The sequence below is a fragment of the Microcebus murinus genome, chromosome 4, assembly GCF_040939455.1.
Source record: "Microcebus murinus isolate Inina chromosome 4, M.murinus_Inina_mat1.0, whole genome shotgun sequence".
Classification (NCBI taxonomy): domain Eukaryota; kingdom Metazoa; phylum Chordata; class Mammalia; order Primates; family Cheirogaleidae; genus Microcebus; species Microcebus murinus.
In genome coordinates this window covers 815,845-838,601 of record NC_134107.1, presented here as the reverse complement: position 1 = coordinate 838,601, position 22,757 = coordinate 815,845, and the positions used below count along the sequence as shown (strand labels likewise).

Sequence of the window (22,757 nt, the reverse complement as noted above, 5' to 3'; positions counted from 1 at the left end):
ACCTGCCACTCGGGTGACCTGGAATAACTCACCTTAACTTGCGGGGCTTCAGCTTCCTCCTCTGTGAATTGGGGATGATAACAGTACCTACCGCACAGTGTCACTACGAGGACGAAATTAAAGGATGCAGAGCTTCAGGCAGTGGCTGCCATCTGTCATCAGTAAGCTCTAAGGAAGTACTTGCTATCACTGTGATGAATGGTTGAATGCCCAGCATTAGGGAAAAAGATAGTCACTTTAAAAGACTAGAAGTACCAATGTGCTGAAAATGTATCCAGTGTCAAAATCTCTTCATTTGACAATCCATGGTCATGATGGAAGAGTTTAACATCTCTCTCTCTCAATAATGACATGTCAGAGATCAAAAGTTATAAATGTGGCCGGGCGCTGTGGCTCACGCCTGTAATCCTAGCTCTTGGGAGGCCGAGGCGGGCGGATTGCTCAAGGTCAGGAGTTCAAAACCAGCCTGAGCGAGACCCCGTCTCTACTATAAATAGAAAGAAATTAATTGGCCAACTGATATATATATATATAAAAAATTAGCCGGGCATGGTGGCACATGCCTGTAGTCCCAGCTACCCGGGAGGCTGAGGCAGAAGGATCACTAGAGCCCAGGAGTTTGAGGTTGCTGTGAGCTAGGCTGACGCCACGGCACTCACTCTAGCCCGGGCAACAAAGCGAGACTCTGTCTCAAAAAAAAAAAAAAAAAAAAGTTATAAATGTGTTGGTGGTGTGTAAACACAAACAATATGCTCCACCTAGTGGACATACGTAGAATACCATACACTGATTTCAACCACCCGCAAAGTATTTATTAAAAATTGGCATATTTGGCCCGGCATGGTGGCTCATGCCTGTAATCCTACCACTCTGGGAAGCCAAGGCGGGTGGATTGTTTGAACTCAGGAGTTCAAGACCAGCCAGAGCAAGAGCAAGACCCATATCTACTAAAAAAAAAATAGAAAGAAATTACCTGGACAGCTAAAAATATATAGAAAAAATTAGCCAGACATGGTGGCACATGCCTGTAGTCCCAGCTACTTGAGAGGCTGAGGCAGTAGTAGGACTGCTTCAGCCCAGGAGTTGGAAATTGCTGTGAGCTAGGCTGACGCCACGGCACTCTAGCCCGGGCAACAGAGTGAGACTGTCTCAAAAAAAAAAAAAAAAAAAAAATGGCATATGCTAAGTGCATCAGGGATTGCATTTGGCTGAAATAACCCCCCCCCCAAATGTCCAATATCAGTAAGAAATGCATTTTTTTAATGTAACGGGACGTCCAGAAATAAATAGTCCAGGGCTGGTGCAGTTACACAAAGATGCCAACACTACAAATATATTCTAATTATTTTTTAGGTTAGAGAACCAGGATGGTTGTGATTTCTGGCCACACTTTCCTTAGCCTGTGGCTTTTACTCTCCTGGCCACAGGATGGTTTCTCTGGCTCTGCACATCGTGTCTGCTTGTCGAAAAGGCAAGAAGAGATCTGGCTAAATGAACCCATTTCTGTGTAGCACTTTTCCGTGGAGGCATATCCAGTGACTTCCCATATTTAGGCTTGCCAGGACTGGGGCACATGGCCTCCTGCCCTTGCTGCAAGAAGGGGTGGGAGATGGAGGTGTCTGAATTATCGACCTGAACAAAAAACCCATGTTCTGTTCTAAGGGAGACGCGGCAAGTTGGTCAGCAACTAGCAGGATAAGCCACACCACATCTAACAGCAAACCTCAACAAATACCTCAGATTCAGTAACACAAGGGCTACATACTCTGCTCGCCATGTAATTAAATTAGAAACCAAAACAGAAAGGCAATTAAGAAACAGCCATATAACATGCAGGAACCTTCCAGAATGACAGAAACATTCTACATCTGGAATGGTGTGTTGGTTACATACATGTATACCTCTGTCCAATTCATCCAACAGTATGCTTAAAATGTATGCATTTCACTATGTCATTATACCTCTCTGAAAATATATCCATGTACTGGTATTGAAAAATCTAATTCCAAATAACGCATGGGTCAAAGAAAAAGTGATAATGGAAGTTAAGACAATACTTAGGATTAAACCAAAATGAAAATGTTATACATCAAAACGTAAGATGCTGCTAAAGGAGTACTGTGAGGAAGAGTGATAGCCCCAAATGTTTATATTTCTATAAACTGGAAGTTAATTGGCAAGGGGCCCACCATAGGAATGAGACACTGATAAAGGCAGGCCACCGTTCCTAATGTTCTCTCTCCCCATGTGGGTCCTTTTGTGCACAGTGAGTGAGGAGCTGTGCCTGAAGGCTTTATCGCACTGATTACACTGATAGGGTCTCCCCGCAGTATGTGTTCTCACGTGCACAATGAGGTGTGAAGACTGACCAAATGCTCGCCCACATTCCTGGCACGCATAGGGCTTCTGGCCACTGTGAGTCCTCGCATGTTTCCTGAGGGAGGAGGGCTCGCTGAAGGCTCGCCCGCATTCCTGGCACACGTAGGGCTTCTCCCCAGTGTGAGTTCGCATGTGACTCTTCAGGGTCGAGAGACGACTCAAGACCTGACCACAAGTCCCGCACTCATACAGTTTCTCCCCCGTGTGTATCCTCTTGTGCACATTCAGGTGAGTGCTTGTCCGGAAGGGCTTGCCGCACTGGTTGCATTCGTATGGCTTCTCTCTGGTGTGGGTCCGCAGGTGGGTCTTCAGTGATGAGTGTTCTCTGAAGGCTTTCCCACACTGGCTGCACTCGAAGGGCTTCTCTCCTGTGTGAGTTCTCACATGGCTCCTGAGGGACGATGGCTGGTTGAACGCTTTCCCGCAATCCTTACACTCATAGGGCCTCTCTCCTGTGTGGTTTCTCTGGTGCAAAATCAGGTTAAAGTTCCTTGTGAAGGTTTTCCCACACTGGCTACATTCAAAGGGCTTCTCTCCAGTATGGGTTCTCAAGTGTCGCCGCAGGTTTGAGGAATACTTGAAGGCTTGCCCACATTCTTGACATTCAAAGCACTTCTCTGCAGTATGAGTCTTCTCATGCCTGATGAGGTCAGAGCTGTATCTGAAGGATTTTTCACATTGGTTACATGCATAGGTTTTATCCCCACTACGGATTTTCTCAGGCACGATTAGGTGAGCGCTCTGGAAGAAGGAATTTCCACTCTCTTGACATCCGTAGGGGGCCTCTCCAGCATGAATTCTCTGGTACTGGAAAAGTGGTTCAATGCTGTTAAAACATTTCTCAAGTTCATTATATTTCTAGTTTTTCTCCAGGCTGAGGTTGCTCACATCAATTAAGGAAAATGTGAAAACCAAAGACTTTATTGCATTCACAGATATTCTTCCCCATGCGAACTGATTATAAGAGACAGACATTTCTATATCTACCACTTTTACCGTTTTAGTGAATCTGTATCATTTCTACCCCAGACCATGGAACAGGGTGGATGCTCTGGTACAAAGAGCCATCTTTTCATTACTTTCATGGGCTTTTTAGATGCAGAGTTTTTCTGAATTGTTTAAGACTAAATTAAGCTTTAAACACTCAGTATCTGTGTCACATCTGTGAAAATGCTTACTTGTGGGAACTCTATGAAAACACAAGTCTTGATCTACATTTAGAATTTTCTGCTAATTCATGATTCACCAACTCTCTCCCAAGAAATTGCTTCTCCTGGGCAGGCACCACTTGGCTCGAATCTGAGCTATTGTGTTGTTTGTCTAACCTACAGCAGCCCCAGACTCTTCCTACCATAGAGGACCAAGAATAATCCCTGGTGAACCTTACCCTTTTCATGCCAATGGACGGAATCTCCATAAAAATATCTTCACCAGGAACTGACTCTCCAGGTTGAAGCTGAGGTTCTGAAATGAGTGAGTTAGGGGAATAATTAAGGACACAGAGAAAGAAACTGTGGGATCGAAGTGATGAAAAAAGTAAGCAAGGCACACCTGGATTCTTTCATTTTAAATATTGATCCTAATTATGGGGGGGAAAATTGCAAAGTGTAGGGACATATCAAAGAGGGAAGGGAAATTTTAAGGCATTTGGCTATGTGAAGCATTATGTAATTACAGGAATGGAGGGTGAAAATAGCAGATAATTTACTGAGAAAGGATTCTATGAAGATTGTGACTAACATAAAGGAAAATCATTTGCAAGAATGCACAGTGGAGAGGAAGTGGATAAAATATACATGTGGAAATATTAAAGATGAAGAGGAGGCAGGACAAATCTTTCTATGCAATCAGAGTAAAATATAAGAGATTAAAAGGAAAGGGAAAGAGGAGAGAAGATGGAATTGACTAAGGGCATTCAGCCAAACCTCTCAGTCAAGGGCACTGAAAATGTTTCCCTGATTGATAATTTTCCAATCTAACACTCTTCTCACTGACCAGAGCTGGTGCTCACCTGATCCACCTGGCACTCACTCACCTGGACAGGTATCTGAGACGTCTCCTCTCTCCTTGGTCCACAGCTCTTCTCTTTGCTCCAAATGGGACAACACACAGGGTTTGCAGAGTTGATCTCCTGCTTGTGGGAAAAGACGCACAGTGTGGGTGGACTCTGTCCCACCGTGACACTGGGGCTGATACTCTGGAGTCTTTAGGGGCTCTGGAGACGGGAGCAGCAAAATGAGCCCGCCTGAATTCTGATGGACACAGCAAAGCTATTTCGCTAAGGAACTAAATACAAGTTCCCTCATTGGGTCCCAGAGGATATTAGGGCTCCCTAATCCTGAAAGCCCAGGGCCTAGCTCAGGAATATATTTGAGAAGCCCGGATGCTTTTCACCACTGACAGAATACGGCAGATAGATCTTCATTGCCACGGAAAGGCCACTAGACTGCAGACACCACGAGTGTGGGACTTATCTGTCTTTTCACCTCTTGGCTTCCCAAACCCGCACAGTTCCTGGGACCCATGGCTGCTGCGTGAGTGTGTGGATGCAGCCACAAGGCCAGCCTTACCCACGGAGGCCAGGTTCCTGTAGTTCTCCAGCATCACGTCTCTGTACAGGCTCCTCTGGGCAGAGTCCAGACACACCCATTCTTCTGGGGTGAACACCACAGCCACATCTGCAAAGGTGACTGGTTCCTAAAACACACACCCATCCTGGCTCAGCCAGGGACCACCCCCACCAAGACTCAAGAGGATGGTGGAAACCAGCAGGCCTGCGGAAGGGAGGACCCGTGCAGAGGATTTTCAGACAGGCTTCTGAGGTCCTACAGAATCTGCCCCCTGGCTCAGGCTTCAGAAAGAGAACTCCTCTCTCTCTAGTCTCCACTCCGAGTGACAGCAGCAAGAGCCTATAACTAATGTCAAACGGCTTGCACTTCACGAAAGGACTTATCGATTGACAACCTGCCAGGATGTCCTTGCAGATTTATACCCCCTCTCACTCCAGGGGCCAGCAGACCTGAGCACATTGCAGGCAGGAGAGAACTATCTGGCAAATGACTGAACTCTTTGCTCAGCAAGACCATGAAGACCACAAAAGAAGGACAGCTCACATCCTTGCTTTGTTTTCCCTCCTAGTGCTCAACAGCCTGGGCAGGGGTCTGAGTGAGGGGGTGGGATTGCTGCCCAGGCTGCTTCCCACTGACTGCACGAGGCCCAGAGGGTCAAGAGATTCCAGGCCGGTCATGGGAAGGCAAGAAGTCTAGGCTGTGGGCACAGCAGAAGGATTTTTTACTTACCTGTGAACAGGTGGTAAGCAACCCAGAAGCCATGGCTTCTTCCTGTGTGCCTTCCTCCTGGAGCCGGGCGGGGCCCGCTGCAGGCAGAGCTAGTGGAGAAGAGAAGAGGTGCGAGGGTCAATGCCCAGTCCAGTGAGCCACTCACAGGCCCAAAGGCCACCCGCCCTGTGAGCGACCACATGTGTGCATGTGTGCGCGCGCGCGCACACACACACACGGTCATGGTGGAACACACATGCAGAGAGGCGCATGCACATGCTTTTGCGCACACACATGCACACGCACACACCATGCACATGCATGCATGCATACACATACACACAGACCAGCACACAAGCACACACACAGACATACACACAAAGAGAAAGACACACACACACATAGCCCTCGATATCCATATCCCAAGAGCCACAGTCTCATGTCACCAGGAGACTCCAGAGCTCCTGCGGCACCCACCATTCCCCCAACTCAGCCTTGGGACAACTCTTCCTCCCCAGCTGCCTGCCCCTTCCTCCGCCCGCTACTCTGCATGGCTGGCATCGCCCGAGAACTCAGCACAAGCAGGGAACAGATGACCCAATGCCACCCTGTGATTCTGCCTAAAAAGGAAACGTCCTTCCCACCTGCCTTCAAATCTCCACTGTCACCCTTCGCCACGCACCAGGCATCCTCCCTCTGGCCTAGGACAGACAAGCGAGCGACTCCTTGGCCATCCCTGGTCCCCCTGCACCCTCACCTCCCCCTCTGACAGAGACTTTCCCCTCAGTACTTAAACCTGACCCACAGCCAAAGTAAGGGCCCAGCCCAGCAAGCTTACCAAAGATACCCTGAAGAGCAGCATGCAACCTAAACCTAAGAGTGACTTCCTGTCAGTGACATAACACACATTCCAAACTCAGGAGCAGATGACATTTTGAAGAAATAAAAGTTTATGACTCTTACTAGAAGGCAAATTGGAGGGAAATAAACATCTTCCCACTAAGGTTAAAATGTTATCTGTCTTCTAGAACTAACTTTTCCCCACTTCTCGGGAAGTGTTGCTGTGAACCTCATTTTCTAAAAGCTCAGTTAAAACCCAGTCCATTTATAGTAAATTCAATTGTCATTTTCAAACTCCCGACATAATTGCATAGTCGAGAATTTCATGTTGCCCAAAGGGAAGTCTGGCCTTTGCCGCAGTGGCTGAGTGGGCCCTTTCTTTTTTAACAGAAGGATCTGTGACCGACAGTGCCCGTCCCCTTGAACACGCAAACAATGAGAGGTGGCTGTAGGAATTCCCTCCTACAGAGCCACAGCGGTGCCTGCCGTCAGAGCAAATGCAGGTGGGATGGGATGCACGTTCCCAGGCAGGACACGAGGACAGCAGAGCTGCGTGGCACACGTGGCTCTCACTCACCAGAAGCCCCAGACACCCACGGGTCAGGGTGGCCCAGCGTGGGCACCAGCATCACCATCTTCTCAATCTGCACAGCCACCTTCAGTCCCTGGACAGAGCGACAGGGGTCACAGATTAGCGTCAAACGGCCCGAGCCGAACCTGCTTGACTGGCGCAGTGTTGGGGAACACACTGATAAAGAAGGGGCACACCCTGCTCGCCTGCTGAGGTTTTCCTAACCTCACCACAACGCTAATCGCCGTCACACAAGTTCAACTCCAAATGGGGAGCAGAGAGGGGCCCAGGCGGGGGCTGGGAGGCGGCATACTCCGAGCAGGCTCCAGCAGGGGGAAAGCTGCAACACAGGACAGGACAGAGGGAACGGCCAGGAGGCTGAGGGTAGAGGGAAGACGGGGCTCGGAGGTGGACAGGAATGAATGAGGGCAGTTAGTGAGGATGGGAACTCTCCTCCCACCCTCACCTGAATCTCTTTTTTTTTTTTCTTTTGTGAGACAAAGTCTCCCTCTGTCACCCAGGCTGCAATGCAGTGGCATCATCACAGCTCACTACAACCTCAAACTCCTGGGCTCAAGCGATCCTCCTGCCTCAGCCTCCTGAGTAGCTGGAACTACAGGCGTACAACACCACATCCAGCTAATTTTTCTATTTTTTGTAGAGACAGGGTCTCGATCCTTCTCAGGCTGGTCTCAAATTCCTGACCTCAAGGGATCCTCCCGCCGCGGCCTCCCAGAGCACTAGCATTACAGGCATGAGCCACCACGCCTGACCTGACTTGTACTTCTAAGGCATCCCTGTGGCCTCCATGTCCAGCGTAGGGCCCAGGAGCCTGTTGGGCACAGTCCTGGAGTCCAGGAGAAATAAGTGTCTCTGGGCTGGGTGGTGGTGGCAGCAGGGACGGAAAAAGCAGGCAGAGGTAGGCTGAATTTTGGAGGAATCATGAGCAGGACTTGGTGCCAGGTGGGAGGTATAAGCAGCAAGTGCCTCAGGGGAGGTGACAGGTAGGAGGAGGCCCCTTCTCCTCAGGGCAGGACTCGGGATGTGCCTACAGGTGTCCCTGTCCCATTCTCTCCCTGCCTTGGTAAGGAAACCCAGAGCCCTGAGCCAAGAGAGGTCTTCACCAGCCTGGACACTCCTTGCCCAGACCCCAGGTCACAGGACCTACCAGCTCCTGTCAGATCCAAGGTCATGGAAGGGGTGGGGCTGGGGCAGGAGGTGAGACTGGAACATGAAAGGCTGGAGCAGGAAAGGCAGGGCCCAGGGTCCAGCGGCCAGCCCCTCACCCAGGACTGCCCCTGTGGCCTGCCCCCACCCTGGGGACAACTGCATGCAACACAGAAACAGACTCCACCCATCAGAGCCCACAGCCTGGGCTCCTGCGCACCTTCAGCTCCCACACGTAGGCTCCAAATGCCCGCCTCCCCTCCCTGCCCCCCCCCAGTGGCTGGCGCCCTCTGCACACCATCTCCCAGGCTTACCGTCCATCCCGCAGACCAAGGAGACACCTGGAGAGCTGGCCGGTCTTCCTGAGGCGACGGTGTCCCCCTCTCTCCCGCCAAGGGCCCCATGTGCATATTCGGGAACAGCGCTGGCCCCTAGGAAAAGGCGCACACGGTGCTGGGCAGGCAAGATGCGGCCTGGCGGCTGTTTTCTGTCTGGGGGTCAGTGCCACCAGAAGTGGAGGCACATGGACGGGTCTGGCATCTGGCAGTGTCAGACCTGGTGACCCCCTCGAGTCCACAGCGGGCACCAGCCACCTGCCAACAAGGGTCTCTAAGGACTGATCACACCACAGACACAAAGATGACCTGACCCCTTTGTGGCTCTGAGGGGCCCTGGAGAGAGGTTAGGCCAAGAGCCTCCAGAGACACCGCAAGACAGGTCCCTACAGGAAGTTGGGGCTGTCGTGGGGGGATGACCACGTGAAGAGGCAGCGAGAGGGTGGCATCTGCAAGCTAAGGACAGCGGCCTCAGGAGAAACCAAGCCTGGGGCCCCTTGATCTTGGACTTCCAGCCTCCAGAACTTAAATAAAACAAATTTCTGTTGTTTAAGCCATCCAAAAACAAAGAAGAAAGAAAGGTCAGGAGCCCTTGGTTTTCTGAACGTGAACACTGTTCTCCGTTTTCTTAGACTCAGAACTGGTACTGGTGTATTTGGCATCCACCACTCTCAAATGGTCAAACTAACAGCCAAAGCTGTTTCCAACTCCCCTGCGACCCAAGCTATGCTCTGCACCCCTCCTTATCCAACTCCCACACACCCAGCCGATGTTTACCCTGACCTAAACCACCCGGGGCCAAGCACCTGGCAACCGGAGACAGCTCCTGTGCCCTAAGTACCACCGGAATTAATCAAACTGGCTGATCCTGAGCTGTTTTCCAGGCTTGCCCATCCCATGTTCTCGGCATTTTTCAAGACATGCCTTGTTTAGACAGCTGGAGATCTCTACATCACGTACGTTGCTGGCTCTGCCACAGGGCTTGCTCTAATTCTGATTTTCACGGGGCTTCTCTACCTGGAGGCATTTTTCTGGTAATTGTCGAGAAATAAATCATATTTCACATACTTGATGTCTGGCTCCCATTTATAAAAATGTTGACGTGAGGGAACCTTGTAGAAAAAAAGATTCTTGAGCGACAGCTAGGGTTTGCTCAAATTCAGGAGCCACAGACGCTCCCGTGTGAGACACTGCTTCCCCTGCCTCAAACATCTCCCTGGCCCCGCTGATTTCTAACTCACGTATACCTCAGCTGCTACCATGGTAGGGAACCAAGGATAACCCCATGAATCTTACCATTTGCATGTCACTGCACAGTGTTTCTTCCAATATATCCTGCACAGGAGCCAACTCTTTGGGTTTAAGTTGAGATTCCCAGTCTAAAATGAATTTGGAAAAAAAATTAACTCATTTGAGAAAGAAACAGTGAGATGAAATTGAAAATATGTGATGTACATGTGTGTGTGTGGTGTGCATGTGTGTATGTAGGCTTTTTTTTCTTTAAATATTGACCCTAAACTTGGGTAGATACTGAAAGGGAAGAAAGCATCTGTGAGTAGGGCTGTGGAGGAATTTGGGAGTCATATGGCAGTCAGGGAGAAATGAGAGGTGATTTCCTAGCTAAGGATTCTATGAGGATTCAGACTGATATTGACAAAAATGGGGTCATTAGAAAAACAAGAAGCAACTAGACAAAGAAGAGACACGGAAATGTTACATTTAAAGAGGATTTAGACACTAAGTGCGGATGAGGATGTGGAGAAACCAGAACTGTCGTCCACCACTGGAGGGAATGTACAATGGTGCACCCGCTTTGGAAAGTGGCTTGGAGATCCCTCAAAAGTTAAGCATAAGAGTTATCATATAACCCAGCAATTCCACTCCTAAGTATATACCCAAGAGAATTAAAACTATGTCCACATAAATATACACAAATGTTCACAGCACCATCATTCACAATAGCTAAAAAGCAGAAACAATACAACTGTCGATCAGCTGATAAATGGATAAACAAAATGTGGCATATCCATACAATGAAATATTAGTCAGCCATAAAAATGGATAAAGTTCTGAGTCATGCTACAACATGGATAGATCTTAACAACATGCTAAGTGAAAGAAGATAGATAATAGATACACTATAGTTTGGATGTGTCCCCTAAAGTGATGGAAACTCAATCGCCAATGCAACAGTGTTGAGAGGTAGGACTTTAAGAAGTGATCGCATCATGAGAGATCTGTCCTCATGAATGAATTCATTCATGGGTGTAGTAGGTTAGTTCCCATGAGAGTAGGCTCGTTATAAAAGCAAGTGCAATCTTCTCTTGCTCTCTGGCCATGTGATGTGCTCTGCCGTGTCATAGCAAGAAGGCCCTTACCAGATGCAGCCCCTTGATCTTGGACTTCCCAGCCCCCAGAGCTGTGAGCCAAATAAACTTCTATTGTCCATAAATTACCCAGTCTGTAACATTCTGTTATAGCAACACAAAATGGACTGAGCCAGATGCCAAAGGCTACATATTACATAATTACATTGTAGAAAATGCCCAGAACAGGCAAATCCATAGAGACAGAAAACAGATCAGTGGTTGCCAAGTGCTTGGGGGGCGGGGGGGGGGGGGGGTGGGGGGTGGTGGTGGTGGTGGTGAGGAGGGACTGCTAATGGGGATGTGGTTGCTTTTGCGGGGTAATGAAATGTTCTGGAATTAGATAGTGATGATGGTTACACAACGTTGTGAACCACTAAACTGTACATTTTAACAGGGTGGATTTCATGGTGTGTGAGTTATATGTCAATTTTTTAAAAAAAGAGAAACCTAAACAGACCTTTATCAGAGACTAAAGGAAAAGTATGAGAGGAGGAAAGAACGTGACCACAGAAGAGAAGCTAAGGGAACTTGAGAAACCGCACCCCAGATAGCCTCAGATGTTCTCTCAGAATAAAGGGCCTTTTAAAATGCTCTCAGCCTGACACTTCACTTCCTGGGGCCGGCCCCCTAAGCAAGCAGGTGGGGAGACCTGCGGCCTGCCTAGGACTCACCTGCACCCGTGACCTGGAGAATCCCTTGTTCTGCTGCCCTTGGCTCTGCTCTTGGCCCCAGCTGGGAGACGGGACTGGGTTTGCATGGTGGAGTTCCTGCCCGAGGAGAAAGATGCATGTGGTGAGGGAGGGAGGGCACAAACTCTCACCCAGCCCTGGCTTCCACATGGGCTTCAGACTGTGAGGCTGAGCAAGTACTATGGATAGTAAAGTGATCTCACCCAATTGCTAATAAATGATAAAGCTCTTTCTCAAGGACCCAAACCACAAACACCCTCCTCCCTGCCCCAAGAGCTGAGGCATAAGAAACCGTGTGATGCCAACCTTACCCCTGGAGGCCAGGGTCCTGCAGTTGTCCAGTATCATGTATCTGCACAGGTTCCTCCGCGCACAATCCAGCAACGCCCACTCCTGGAGGAGCCCCGCGGCCGCATCCTCAAAGGTGACTGATTCCTAAAACAGCACACATGTTCCGGCTCAGCAAAGACCACCCCACCACTGTGTGGGACAACTGGTTATCACTGGGGAAGGGAGACCTGGCGCAAGGATGTTCAGACGCGGAGCTCTCTATACCAAGGGGGCGAAACATCTGGCCCACCACCTGTTTTTGTAAATAAAGTTTTATTGGCACACAGCCACATCCATTTGTTTACATATGGCCGTTTTTATGCTGCAATATTATACTTGATTGAGCAGTTGAAACAGAGATCATATGGCACACCAAGCTGAAAATGTTTTAATTTCTTTTAAGATTTGGACAAGTCCTAAAGTATCAGTTTTGGCTCTCTTGTAACTCTGCTGATTCGTGAGGGCAAGGCCTTTCCTTCCCAGCTTGGAGTTCTTCCTAAACTGCTTGTTTCAAATTTTTCCTAAACTCCTTACCACTAATTTGCGGTTGACCTCTTACTCTTTGTGAAGTTCCTAGGACGCCTCCCAACACTTACATAAGCATTTGGTAATCTTTTATACCTGTGAAAGTAGGACTTTCATTGCATTGAGAAACCAGATGGCCTTTTAATTTCAGAATTCTCCAGATCAACACTGTCCAATACACCTGTGACGATGGGAATGTTTCATGCCTGCACTTTCCAAAAAGGGGGGCAACTAGCACGTGTGGCTGTTGAGCACATGAGCAATGTGGCTGGGACGACTAAGAAATTGAGTCTTTAACGTTATTGAATCTTAATTAATTTCCATTTATACAACCACAAGTGTTTTCACCAGGTCTCACCAGGGATGGCTGGGATGGCCCTGGAGCAGCCTCACTCTGCAGGCAGACTCCAGAATTAAACACAGAGCCCCAGGTCTGCCGTGGGACCCTTCTCCCACACCAGTTCCTTCTAGAGGTCACGCATGGAAGAAAAGATGTCCTCCCCTTTCTTCCTCAGTTGGAGAGGGGTGGAGCAAGGAGAGGGGACAGGGCCCAGAGAACATAGTTATCCACCCCTCAGCCATCAGAACCCCCAATTTCCTCACCATGACACCAGTGCCAAGGTTTAAGGTCTCAGTAGGGGTTTTCCCTGCAATAAAAGAGAGATTGAGATAAAAGAAGGGGAGAGAATGAAAGCAGAGAACCAAGCAAGGGCTTGGTCCAGGTAATCCCATTTTTTTAGGTCTCCGGCAGGGTGGCCAAGCTAAAAACCCTTACAGGGAATTTATTTCAATAAGCAACATATTGCGCCCTGAGCCACCTTTCAGACAAGAGCACCTGGTGATTTCTACTGGCTCCTCCCACCTCATAAAAGGATCATTTCTCCTCTCATATTCCCTCAAAATATCTCTTATTTTCCTCCACTTCCCTTATCAAGTTGTGATTTTATATTTATTTGATTTTTGCCTCTTTCTCTCTCCAACTATGATGTAAACTTTATTAAGTATAGATCTGTGTCCATTTCTTTCAGTATTTCATATCCAGCCACCATCACCACACTTGATGAGCGCCAAGTACTTTATATATTAGAGGTTGGCGAACTTTTTCTGCAAAAGGCCAAATACTAAATATCTTAAGATTTGTGGGCCATGTGGTCTCTGTCACAAATAATTAACTATATAGTTGTGGTGCAAAAACAGCCATAGACAAACATGTTCCAATAAAACTTTATTTATATAAGCCAGTACTGGACCAGATTTGGCCCATGGGCCATAGTTTGATGACCCCTGCTCATGTCATAGAGAGAATACATCAATCATCAAATTCTCAAAATTCTACCTCCTTCAGGCATCTCAAACATTCTAAATTTTCCAGTTCTATAATCATCAAGCCCCAACTACCATCATCCAAGTCCTGAACTTATTCATGAACTCTGCATGCATTCGCGTCCACCCCAAACTCCACACTCAATCCAGGAGCTAGTGTTTCCTTTACATCACAAACATAAGCATGTCACTCCCCTACTTAAAACTCTGATTCAATGACTACCCTATGACCTTAAAATAAGGTCCAAAGTTTGCCATGACCTTCAGAGTCCTGCCTTCCTCTCTAACCTGGCTCATCCACTCAGCACTTTGTTTACTCCACTTTTCCTTGGCTTTTCTCAGCTCCTGGAACACACCAGGCTCTGTACTACCTGAGGGACTGAGCATCTGGAATGTTCTCTCAAGTCTCTTCCTCAATCCTAATCCACAGCAAGACTCCTTGTCTAGCTACATACAACTCATCTTGTAGGTTCAAACATTTATCCCTTTTCAACTGTTTTCTCTGAACTCTTTCTCAAGTTCTCCTGTTCCATATTGCCATATTGCCCTTGTCATTATTAATTTAAAATCTGTCTTCTCAGCTAGAATGAAATCTCCATAGGAGCAAGGACTATTTCCGTCACACTGTTTCCCCATGTACAAAGCCTCATTCACTGAGGTCACCCCAGTGAAAGTGTGCCAAACAATCTACACTCCTCAAGAATAATTCAGTATACGGCCGGGCGTGGTGGCTCACGTCTGTAATCCTAGCACTCTGGGAGGCCAAGGCGGGAGATTGCTCAAGGTCAGGAGTTCAAAACCAGCCTGAGCAAGAGCAAGACACCATCTCTACTAAAAATAGAAAGAAATTAATTGGACAACTAAAAATATATGGAAAAAATTAGCCAGGCATGGTGGCACATGCCTGTAGTCCCAGCTACTCGGGAGGCTGAGGCAGGAGGATCGCTTGAGCCCAGGAGTTTGAGGTTGCTGTGAGCTAGGCTGACGCCACAGCACTCTGGCCCAGGCAACAGAGTGAGACTCTGTCTCAAAAAAAAAAAGAAGAAGAATTCAGTATAGCCTAAGAAGGCACATGTCTATGCACACCCACACACATACACACAAAACAACAATATGACACCACAAAAATCAAATATAAGAATGACTTAAAATGCCTGTTCATCATACAATATAAATCACAACACTCAATTTCAGGAGTCTTTATGAAACAATACTGATTCTTTCTAAAAAGGCAAGGCAGGGCATGTACTCTTTTTAGAAACAAACCTTTCACTCATAAAACAGAAATCTGATGCTTAATTCTCCTCCAGAGTTCATTTTTTCCTCATTTCTCAGAAGTGACCTCTAACCCCATTGTTAAAAAGTGCATTCCATTTATGGCCAACTCAATTTGAATGTCCAGTACTAATAAGGGTTACATCGTCTTTTTCCTGAAGTCCCATATGTTTTGAAGCTTACTGACTTGAAAAGCACTGAACTGTCTACGTTTCCTTGATAATAACATCTGCGACATAACTAAGAAATAACTTTTCTCAAAATACCCTCACTTCACAGTGAAAAAAACTGACGGCCACAACAGCCAAAGTAAAAGCCACAAATTAAAAGATCTCTTAAAAGAAAGAAAATAAAGGGAAAAGAGAAAGGAAAGGAAAAGGAACAGAATTTATGCTAACAGATTTTAAACGAAGAGACTGCAAATTGTCAATCGACAACAACAACAAAAAAATCTCCTGTCATCTCATTCATCCCTTGACCGAGGGTTCATTCAATTTCTCAAGTAAACTTGTCAAGTCACCCAACCCAGCTTGCACACGTGCACCAACACTTCAACTTTCCAGTTGCTAAAGCAAGATATCAAATACCTCGCAAAATAAAACGCTATTTACTGATACGAGAAGTAGGGGTAGGGCCCCCCGAAAAAAATGCGCTTTCCCTACAAATTCGGGAGAACACGTGAGGACTGGAGCGGGTGTCACCGCACTCCCGAGCTGCGGGGACCCGGACTGTACTTGAGGAATTCCCATTCGACAGGACCACACACCTGTCTTCCCAGACCGGGGCGTGGGGAGGGGTGTGACCCGAGAGCGAGGGCCCGGGCGGTGGGCGCCCAGACGCCAGGCCCTAGCTGCGCGGGCCTCACGCCGGCCCCCGGACGACCACGAGGAGGAAGCACCTCAGCGAGGCGGCGGTTCTCGACCCTTCGGCCCCTCCCCGCGCCCGCCGAGCCCTCCTCTCCCTCCCGAGAGGCCGGGCCACACCTGCAGACCGGCCGGAGACACTCCCACCGCGGCGCGCCGCGCAGCCCGCGCAGCCCGCGCAGCCTGCACCGCCGCCGCCGCCCGCCGCCGCGCGCACTTCCGCTTCCGGTCTCGGGGCCGCCGGAAACGGAAGTCGCTGGGGCTTGGGTTCTCGAGGCCCCGGGGTGGTCTAAGACAGCGGTAAGAAGAGTAATCTCTTCTTTACCCGGCCTCAGAGCAGAAATTCTAGTTTTCTTCCGCCGGGGGCAGTGAGGTTAGGCTCCAGAATAGGGTCCCACTGGACCTGGAGGCTGCGGCGGGGCCTATGTCCGAGGGACAGGGACAGGGGCGGGGCTTAAACCCGGGTCTGCGATGGGGCGGGGCCTTGCTGGAATGAGGGCGGGGCCTGAGCCTGAAGGGCGGGGGTGCGCCTCCTCCCCCCAGGCTCCTTACAGGTGCTCTGTATTTACCTTAATGCTTCTCTCCTTCCTTATTCCCCAAGCCTCTCCACTGTATCCATCAGTTAATCCAATCACCTACAAACATTTAGACCCCATACTCAAGGGGGGTTTTGTCTATATTTTTGTCTACAGTTGAACCTTGAACAACAGAGGTTGAGGTGCCACCCCCGTGTAGTGGAAAACCCGCATGTAACTTTCGACTCCCCAAAAACTTAACTGCTGATAGCCTACTGTTGACCGGAGGCCTTACTGATGACGCAAATAGCCGATTAACACATATTTTGGATGCTATATGTATTGTATACTGTATCTCTAGCTCAGTTTATTGTAAGGTTGATTTTCGGGAACATCAGACCATAGCAAATAGGTACTCAAAACATATCAGTGTTACTTGCTAAGTTACACAGCAGCGTCCTTATTTTTCTTCCCTGCCATTTTTCTATTCATTTTTCTATTCCAAACTTCCTTTGCACCAACTGATTTTATTCCCTAGAGCTGTTTCCATGGAAATGTACTTGTTAGCAAATAAAGGAAATCAAATTTTGTTAATTCCATGAGTGTATCTCTTTCTCCCGTATAGCTCAACAGCAAAAATAAAAATAAAAAACTGGGCAAAGGACCTTAATAGACATTTCTCAAAAGAAGACCTACAAATAGCCAACAGGTATATGAAAAAATGTTCAACATTGCCAATCATCAGTGAAATGGAAATCAAAACCACAAGGAGCTATCACCTTACACCTGTTAGAATGGCCATTATCAAAAAGACAAGTGATCACAGCTGTTGACAAAAATGGGGAGAAAATGGAATCATGTACACCGTTGGTGAGAAATGCAAATTGGTACAGCCTTAGGCAAAACAGTATGGAGGTTCCTTTAAGAATTAAAAATAGAACTAAATTAAAAATAGAGGGAGGGGGCGGGGGGGGTATATACAATAAAATGAGTGAGATGTCCACCATCTGGGAGATGGTCATGCTGGAGACTCAGACTTGTGGGGGGAGGGGGGAAATGGGCATTTATTGAAACCTTAAAATCTGTACTCCCATAATATGCCGAAATAAAAAAAAAAGAAACTAATATCATGAATGCCATAAATAAATAAATATTCGGCATAAAAAAAAAAAATAGGCCGGGCGCAGTGGCTCATGCCTGTAATCCTAGCACTCTGGGAGGCCGAGGCAGGCGGATTGCTCGAGTTTGAAACAGATTGGGAGTTTGAAACCAGCCTGAGCGAGACCCCGTCTCTACTAAAAATAGAAAGAAATTAATTGACCAACTAAAAATATATATACAAAAAATTAGCCGGGCATGGTGGCACATACCTGTAGTCCCAGCTACTCGGGAGGCTGAGGCAGGAGGATCGCTTGAGCCCAGGAGTTTGAGGTTGCTGTGAGCTAGGCTGACGCCATGGCACTCACTCTAGCCTGGGCAACACAGTGAGACCCTGTCTCAAAAAAACAAAAAAAACAAAAATAGAATCCTGTTTCTGAGTGTATTTCCAAAAAAATAAAGATATCTGCACTCCCATGTTCATTGGAGAACTATTCACAATCCCAAGATATGAAACCACCTAAATGTTGACAGACGAATGAATAAGAAAATGTGAGATACATATATGTGTATACACATACACACAATGGAATATTATTAACAAACAACCTTTAAAAAGAAGGAAATCCTACCATTTGTGACAATATGGATGAACCTGGAGAACATTAAGCTAAATGAAATAAGCTAGACACACAAATACTGCATTATCTCACTTATATGCGGAATCTAAAATAGTCAAACTCATAAACACAGTGGGATAGTCATTGCCAGGAGCTGGAGGGGGAGGAAAATGGGGAGATATTGTTCAAAGGGTACAAAGTTTCAGTGATGTATGATGAATAAGTTTTGGTTATCTAATGTACAGCATGGTGACTATAGTTAATACTGGCCAGGTGCAATAGCTCATGCCTGTAATCCCAATGCCTTGAGAGGCTAAGGCAGGAGGATTGTTTGAGGCCAGGAGTTTGAGACCAGCCTAGGCAACATAGAGAGATTACATCTCTACAAAAAATATATATATTTTTAATTAGCTAGGTACCTGTAATCCCAGCTACTCAGGAAGCTGAGGCAGGAGGATCACCCTGGCTGACAGAAAGAGATCATGCCTCTAATTTTAAAAATACTATATGTATACTCTTATTTGCTAGGAGGGTATATCTTAAGTGTTCTACCACCAAAAAAAATGGTAAATATGTGAAGTGATGGATATGTTAATTAGCTTGCTTGTGGTGATTATTTCACAAGGTATATGTGTAGCAAAACATCAAGTTGTACACCTTCCATATGTACAATTTTTATTTGTCAATTATATCTCAGTGAAATTGGGGGTGAGAAAAGAATAAATAGGTTGGCAAGAGTAACCCCATTTTAAATGTGAGAAAATAAAGATTGAGTCAAATGAATCAACCCAACATAAAATTGCCAAGCACAGAGAAGACATATCTTAAACATTTGTTGGATAGATGAATGGATGGATGGTGGACGAATGCATTGAAGGATAAATACAGGCTGGGCAAGGTGGCTCACGCCTGTAATCCTAGCACTCTGGGAGGCCGAGGCGGGCAGATTCCTTGAGGTCAGGAGTTCGAAACCAGCCTGAGCAAGAGCGAGACCCCATCTCTACTATAAATAGAAAGAAATTAATTGGCCAACTAATATATATAAAATTAGCCGGGCATGGTGGTGCATGCCTGTAGTCCCAGCTACTCTGGAGGCTGAGGCAGGAGGATTGCTTGAGCCCAGGAGTCTGAGGTTGCTGTGAGCTAGGCTGACGCCACGGCACTCACTCTAGCCTGGGCAACAAGTGAGACTCTGTCTCAAAAAAAAAAGAAAGATAAATACAAAGTCCAGGCTTCTTGGCTCCCATTCTCATGCACTTGGAAATAAATTTAGCTTGTTGACTTAATGAATATCTTTAGACTTGAATGCTCAAGAGTAATAAGAATATAATAATAGGTTTAAGGTTACGTTTTTAAGAAAAATAACTAGTTAATAACTCTGAAGGAATGGCTTCAACATACCCTTTCATCTATACCTCAACCCTGCTTCAGAAGCCCAGCATTTGAAGCTGCTTCAAGTTTCTTATTCCTTAATCTTATGAAGGTGAGACTGTGATGTAAGGACTAAGCACTCTGAATCTAGGTCCATATGGGATTCAACCACCATTATGATCGCCAACATCAATAAAATACTATTGATAATAGAGGATCTTACTTGGATCTTGCCATAAACCAAGTATCATATTTCTAAATCTTGTCTCAGAATGAAACCAGAAAGAGTCAGAAACCTTGAATTATTTTCTTCCTGTTTTATTTTGGTGGCATAACCAAATAAGGGAGGGATTGTGTTAGGTCAGGTTCTCTGGGAGGGGAATGGGGGTGCTCTCCAGAGACAGGAAGTGAGGAAAGAACGATGACAAAGCCCAGGAAGGAGTTGAACAAAGCTGTGGGCTCGGCTGTAATCAAGCTTCTGTGTGATCTCACAGAGAACTCCGGAGTTATGAAACCCTGCAGAATTAGTTCCACTTTGAGGAACCACAGAATTGGTTTCTTTTGTACCTCAATCTTGGACAGCCATTGGTGCCAGGTGCCCCAAGGGTCATAACCTCCCAGAGCCATGATAATCCTTGAGACTATGAAGAATTAAGGATCATGTGGACCAAAAGGTACAAAGTTCCAGTTAGACAGGAGGAATCCATTTTCAAGATCTGTTGCATAGCAAAATGACCAGAGTTTCAATGTATAGCTCAACATTGCTTAGAAAAAAATAGATTTTTAATGTTCTCACTACAAAAAAAAAATCATAAGGATGTGAGGTAATGGATGTTAATCAGCTTGACAGAATCATTCCACACGTATACATATACCCCCACATCTCATGGCAGCCCATAAGTACATACAATTATTACTTGTGAATTAAAAATTAACATTAGAAACAAAAGAACCACGTGGAAGCTGGTCACTGCCATGTTTATGAAGCCATGATGCAATATGCCTTATGCGAAATTGTTTTTTGTGCTATACGCAAGATTTTTGCTATTTTCAATAACTTAAAGAGAAGGTGACGTGCACGGGCAGTGTGGCAACGTTTGAGGTAGCAGATAAGCGCGATGCAGAGAAAAGCTTGAGCAATGCAGGGGAAGCTCATGGTGTTCTCGCCCGAGCCCCTGGCCCGATGCATCCATCACTGTGCATGTACCCCGCCCCCAGGGACAGCCCACAGCCAGCCATTGACTGACACACCAGCCAGGCACAAAAGCCTTGCCTCAAGGGGGACCAACCCCATCGTGCACAAGCCCCAGCTCCCTGTAGGATCAAGCAGAGGCTAGACTCCGAAGGAGAACACCTCATTTTTTTTTAACACCTTCCCTATCCTATCCTGCATCCTCAGAACTCTCCTTCTCAGAGTACCCCCCCAACAAATCAAGAGCATCCCAGCTCCCACCCCTCAACAAATCCGGTGAAGCCCAACCCACACCCCCAACAAAATGACTGCAGCCCAATCCCTACCCCAACAAATCAAGTGCATCTCAACTCCTACCCAAAAAAACAAGTACAGCCAAACCCTACCCCCAACAAATCAAGTGCATCCCAACCCAAAGCCCCCAACAAATCCAGCATGGCCCAACCCCCACTCCCGACAAATCCAGTGCAGACCAACCCCCACCAAACCAAATGCATCTCCACCCCATGCCCCAACAAATCAGGTACATCCCAATGCCCAGCCCCCAACACATCAAGGGCAGCCCAGCCCCCACCCTCCAAGAAATCAAGGACAGCCCATCCTACCTGGGAGAGAGGAAAGAAATGACTTTAAGATGTTTTTCTGTATTTTATGAATGTCATCCCTCATTCCTGTTTTTGTGATACTTCTTATAGTAATGGCTTCTTGTTTATTTCTTGAGCATTGGATTTCTTGAATTGTTTGTTTATTTCTTGGATCTTGGATTGTTGAATGTTCAAAGAAACACCACCTTGCTAAGACTGGGCCAGCTATATTTGGGTTATACTGTATTTCTTTCTTTCTTTCTTTCTTTTTTTTTTTTTTTGGAGTCAGAGTCTCACTCCGTTGCCTGGGCTACAGTGTCATGGCGTCAGCCTCGCTCACAGCAACCTCAAACTCCTGGGCTCAAGCGATCCTCCTGCCTCAGCCTCCCGAGTAGCTGGGACTACAGGCATGCGCCACCATGCCCGGCTAATTACTTTTTCTATATATTTTTAGTTGCCCAATTAATTTCTTTCTATTTTTTAGTAGAGACAGGGTCTGGCTCTTGAATCAGGCTGGTTTTGAACTGCTGACCTTGAGCGATCCTCCCGCCTCGGCCTCCCAGGATGCTGGGACTACAGGCGTGAGCCGCCGCGCCCGGCCTGCTGTATTTCTTTCACTGTCTCGCTTCCCTACTAGACTCTACGTTCTATGAAGGAAAGATTGTGTCCCTTTTGGTTCCCTGCTGTATCTCTAGAAGGTAGCACACATCCTGTCACCGAATAATAATTGTCCAATAAATTTTCATTGAAGGATGCAAATATTTAGAGAACTTTTCTCTCAAGTCCTCTAACAACGACCTGAATAGACCCAAAGTGACTAAATAAAAAAAAATCACCCTCTATGAACTTTGGCACCTCAGTCAAAACTGGTGAGTGCCATCTGCTGGGGGAAAGAAATCCCAAAATGTGTGAAAATTACCTACTTCTCTAGAAACTTTAGATACCGACACAGATATCTCAAAAATCTTGGCTTACCTGGGTCAAAACCACAGGGTCGTTTACCATTTATTTTGATCTCAAAGTCACTTCCTGAGCTTCAGGCAATGACAACGTGACCTAAAGGGCAGTTCTATGTTAGGGTCAACTGATTCTGTTATCCCAAAAGTGATCGACAATAGCTGGGGAAAATACCACCAAAAAAAAAAAAAAGCCTACAAAAACAAGCCCATTAAAAGCCTAGGAAATAGCCTTTATCAAAAAGTCCCAAAACAATAAATGTTGGTGTGGATGTGGAGAGAAGAGAGAGGAGCACTCCTACACTGCTGGTGGGACTGCAAACTGGTCCAGCCCCTGTGGAAAGCAATATGGAGATACCTTAAAGAGATACAAGTAGATCTGCCATTTGATCCGGCAATCCCATTACTGGGCATCTAACCAAAAGAACATAAGACATTCTATAAAAAAGGCATCTGCACTAAGAATGTTTATTATAG

General features: G+C 46.7%; 1 protein-coding gene across 5 annotated transcripts; it reads right to left on the bottom strand.

Moving 5' to 3' along the window:
• Positions 1-1,764: 1,764 nt before the first annotated feature.
• On the bottom strand, positions 1,765-16,137 carry ZNF333 (zinc finger protein 333). 5 transcript variants are annotated; one of them, XM_076001462.1, is made up of 11 exons: positions 16,065-16,137; positions 11,940-12,063; positions 11,611-11,706; positions 9,867-9,949; positions 8,550-8,666; positions 7,075-7,162; positions 5,679-5,767; positions 4,950-5,076; positions 4,415-4,513; positions 3,767-3,843; positions 1,765-3,186 (listed from the first exon to the last, which is right to left on the bottom strand). In XM_076001462.1, exons 2-11 carry the CDS (start codon positions 11,974-11,976, stop codon positions 2,170-2,172), a joined length of 1,830 nt encoding a protein of 609 aa, XP_075857577.1. In that variant the 5' UTR covers positions 11,977-12,063; positions 16,065-16,137; the 3' UTR covers positions 1,765-2,169. The 5 variants fall into 5 exon arrangements, with proteins under 5 accessions (XP_075857577.1, XP_075857576.1, XP_075857580.1 ...); XM_076001461.1 differs by lacking the exon at positions 16,065-16,137 and adding an exon at positions 13,087-13,370; XM_076001465.1 differs by lacking the exon at positions 16,065-16,137 and adding an exon at positions 13,087-13,367 and having other exon boundaries at positions 11,935-12,063.
• Between the last annotated feature and the right edge of the window lie 6,620 nt (positions 16,138-22,757).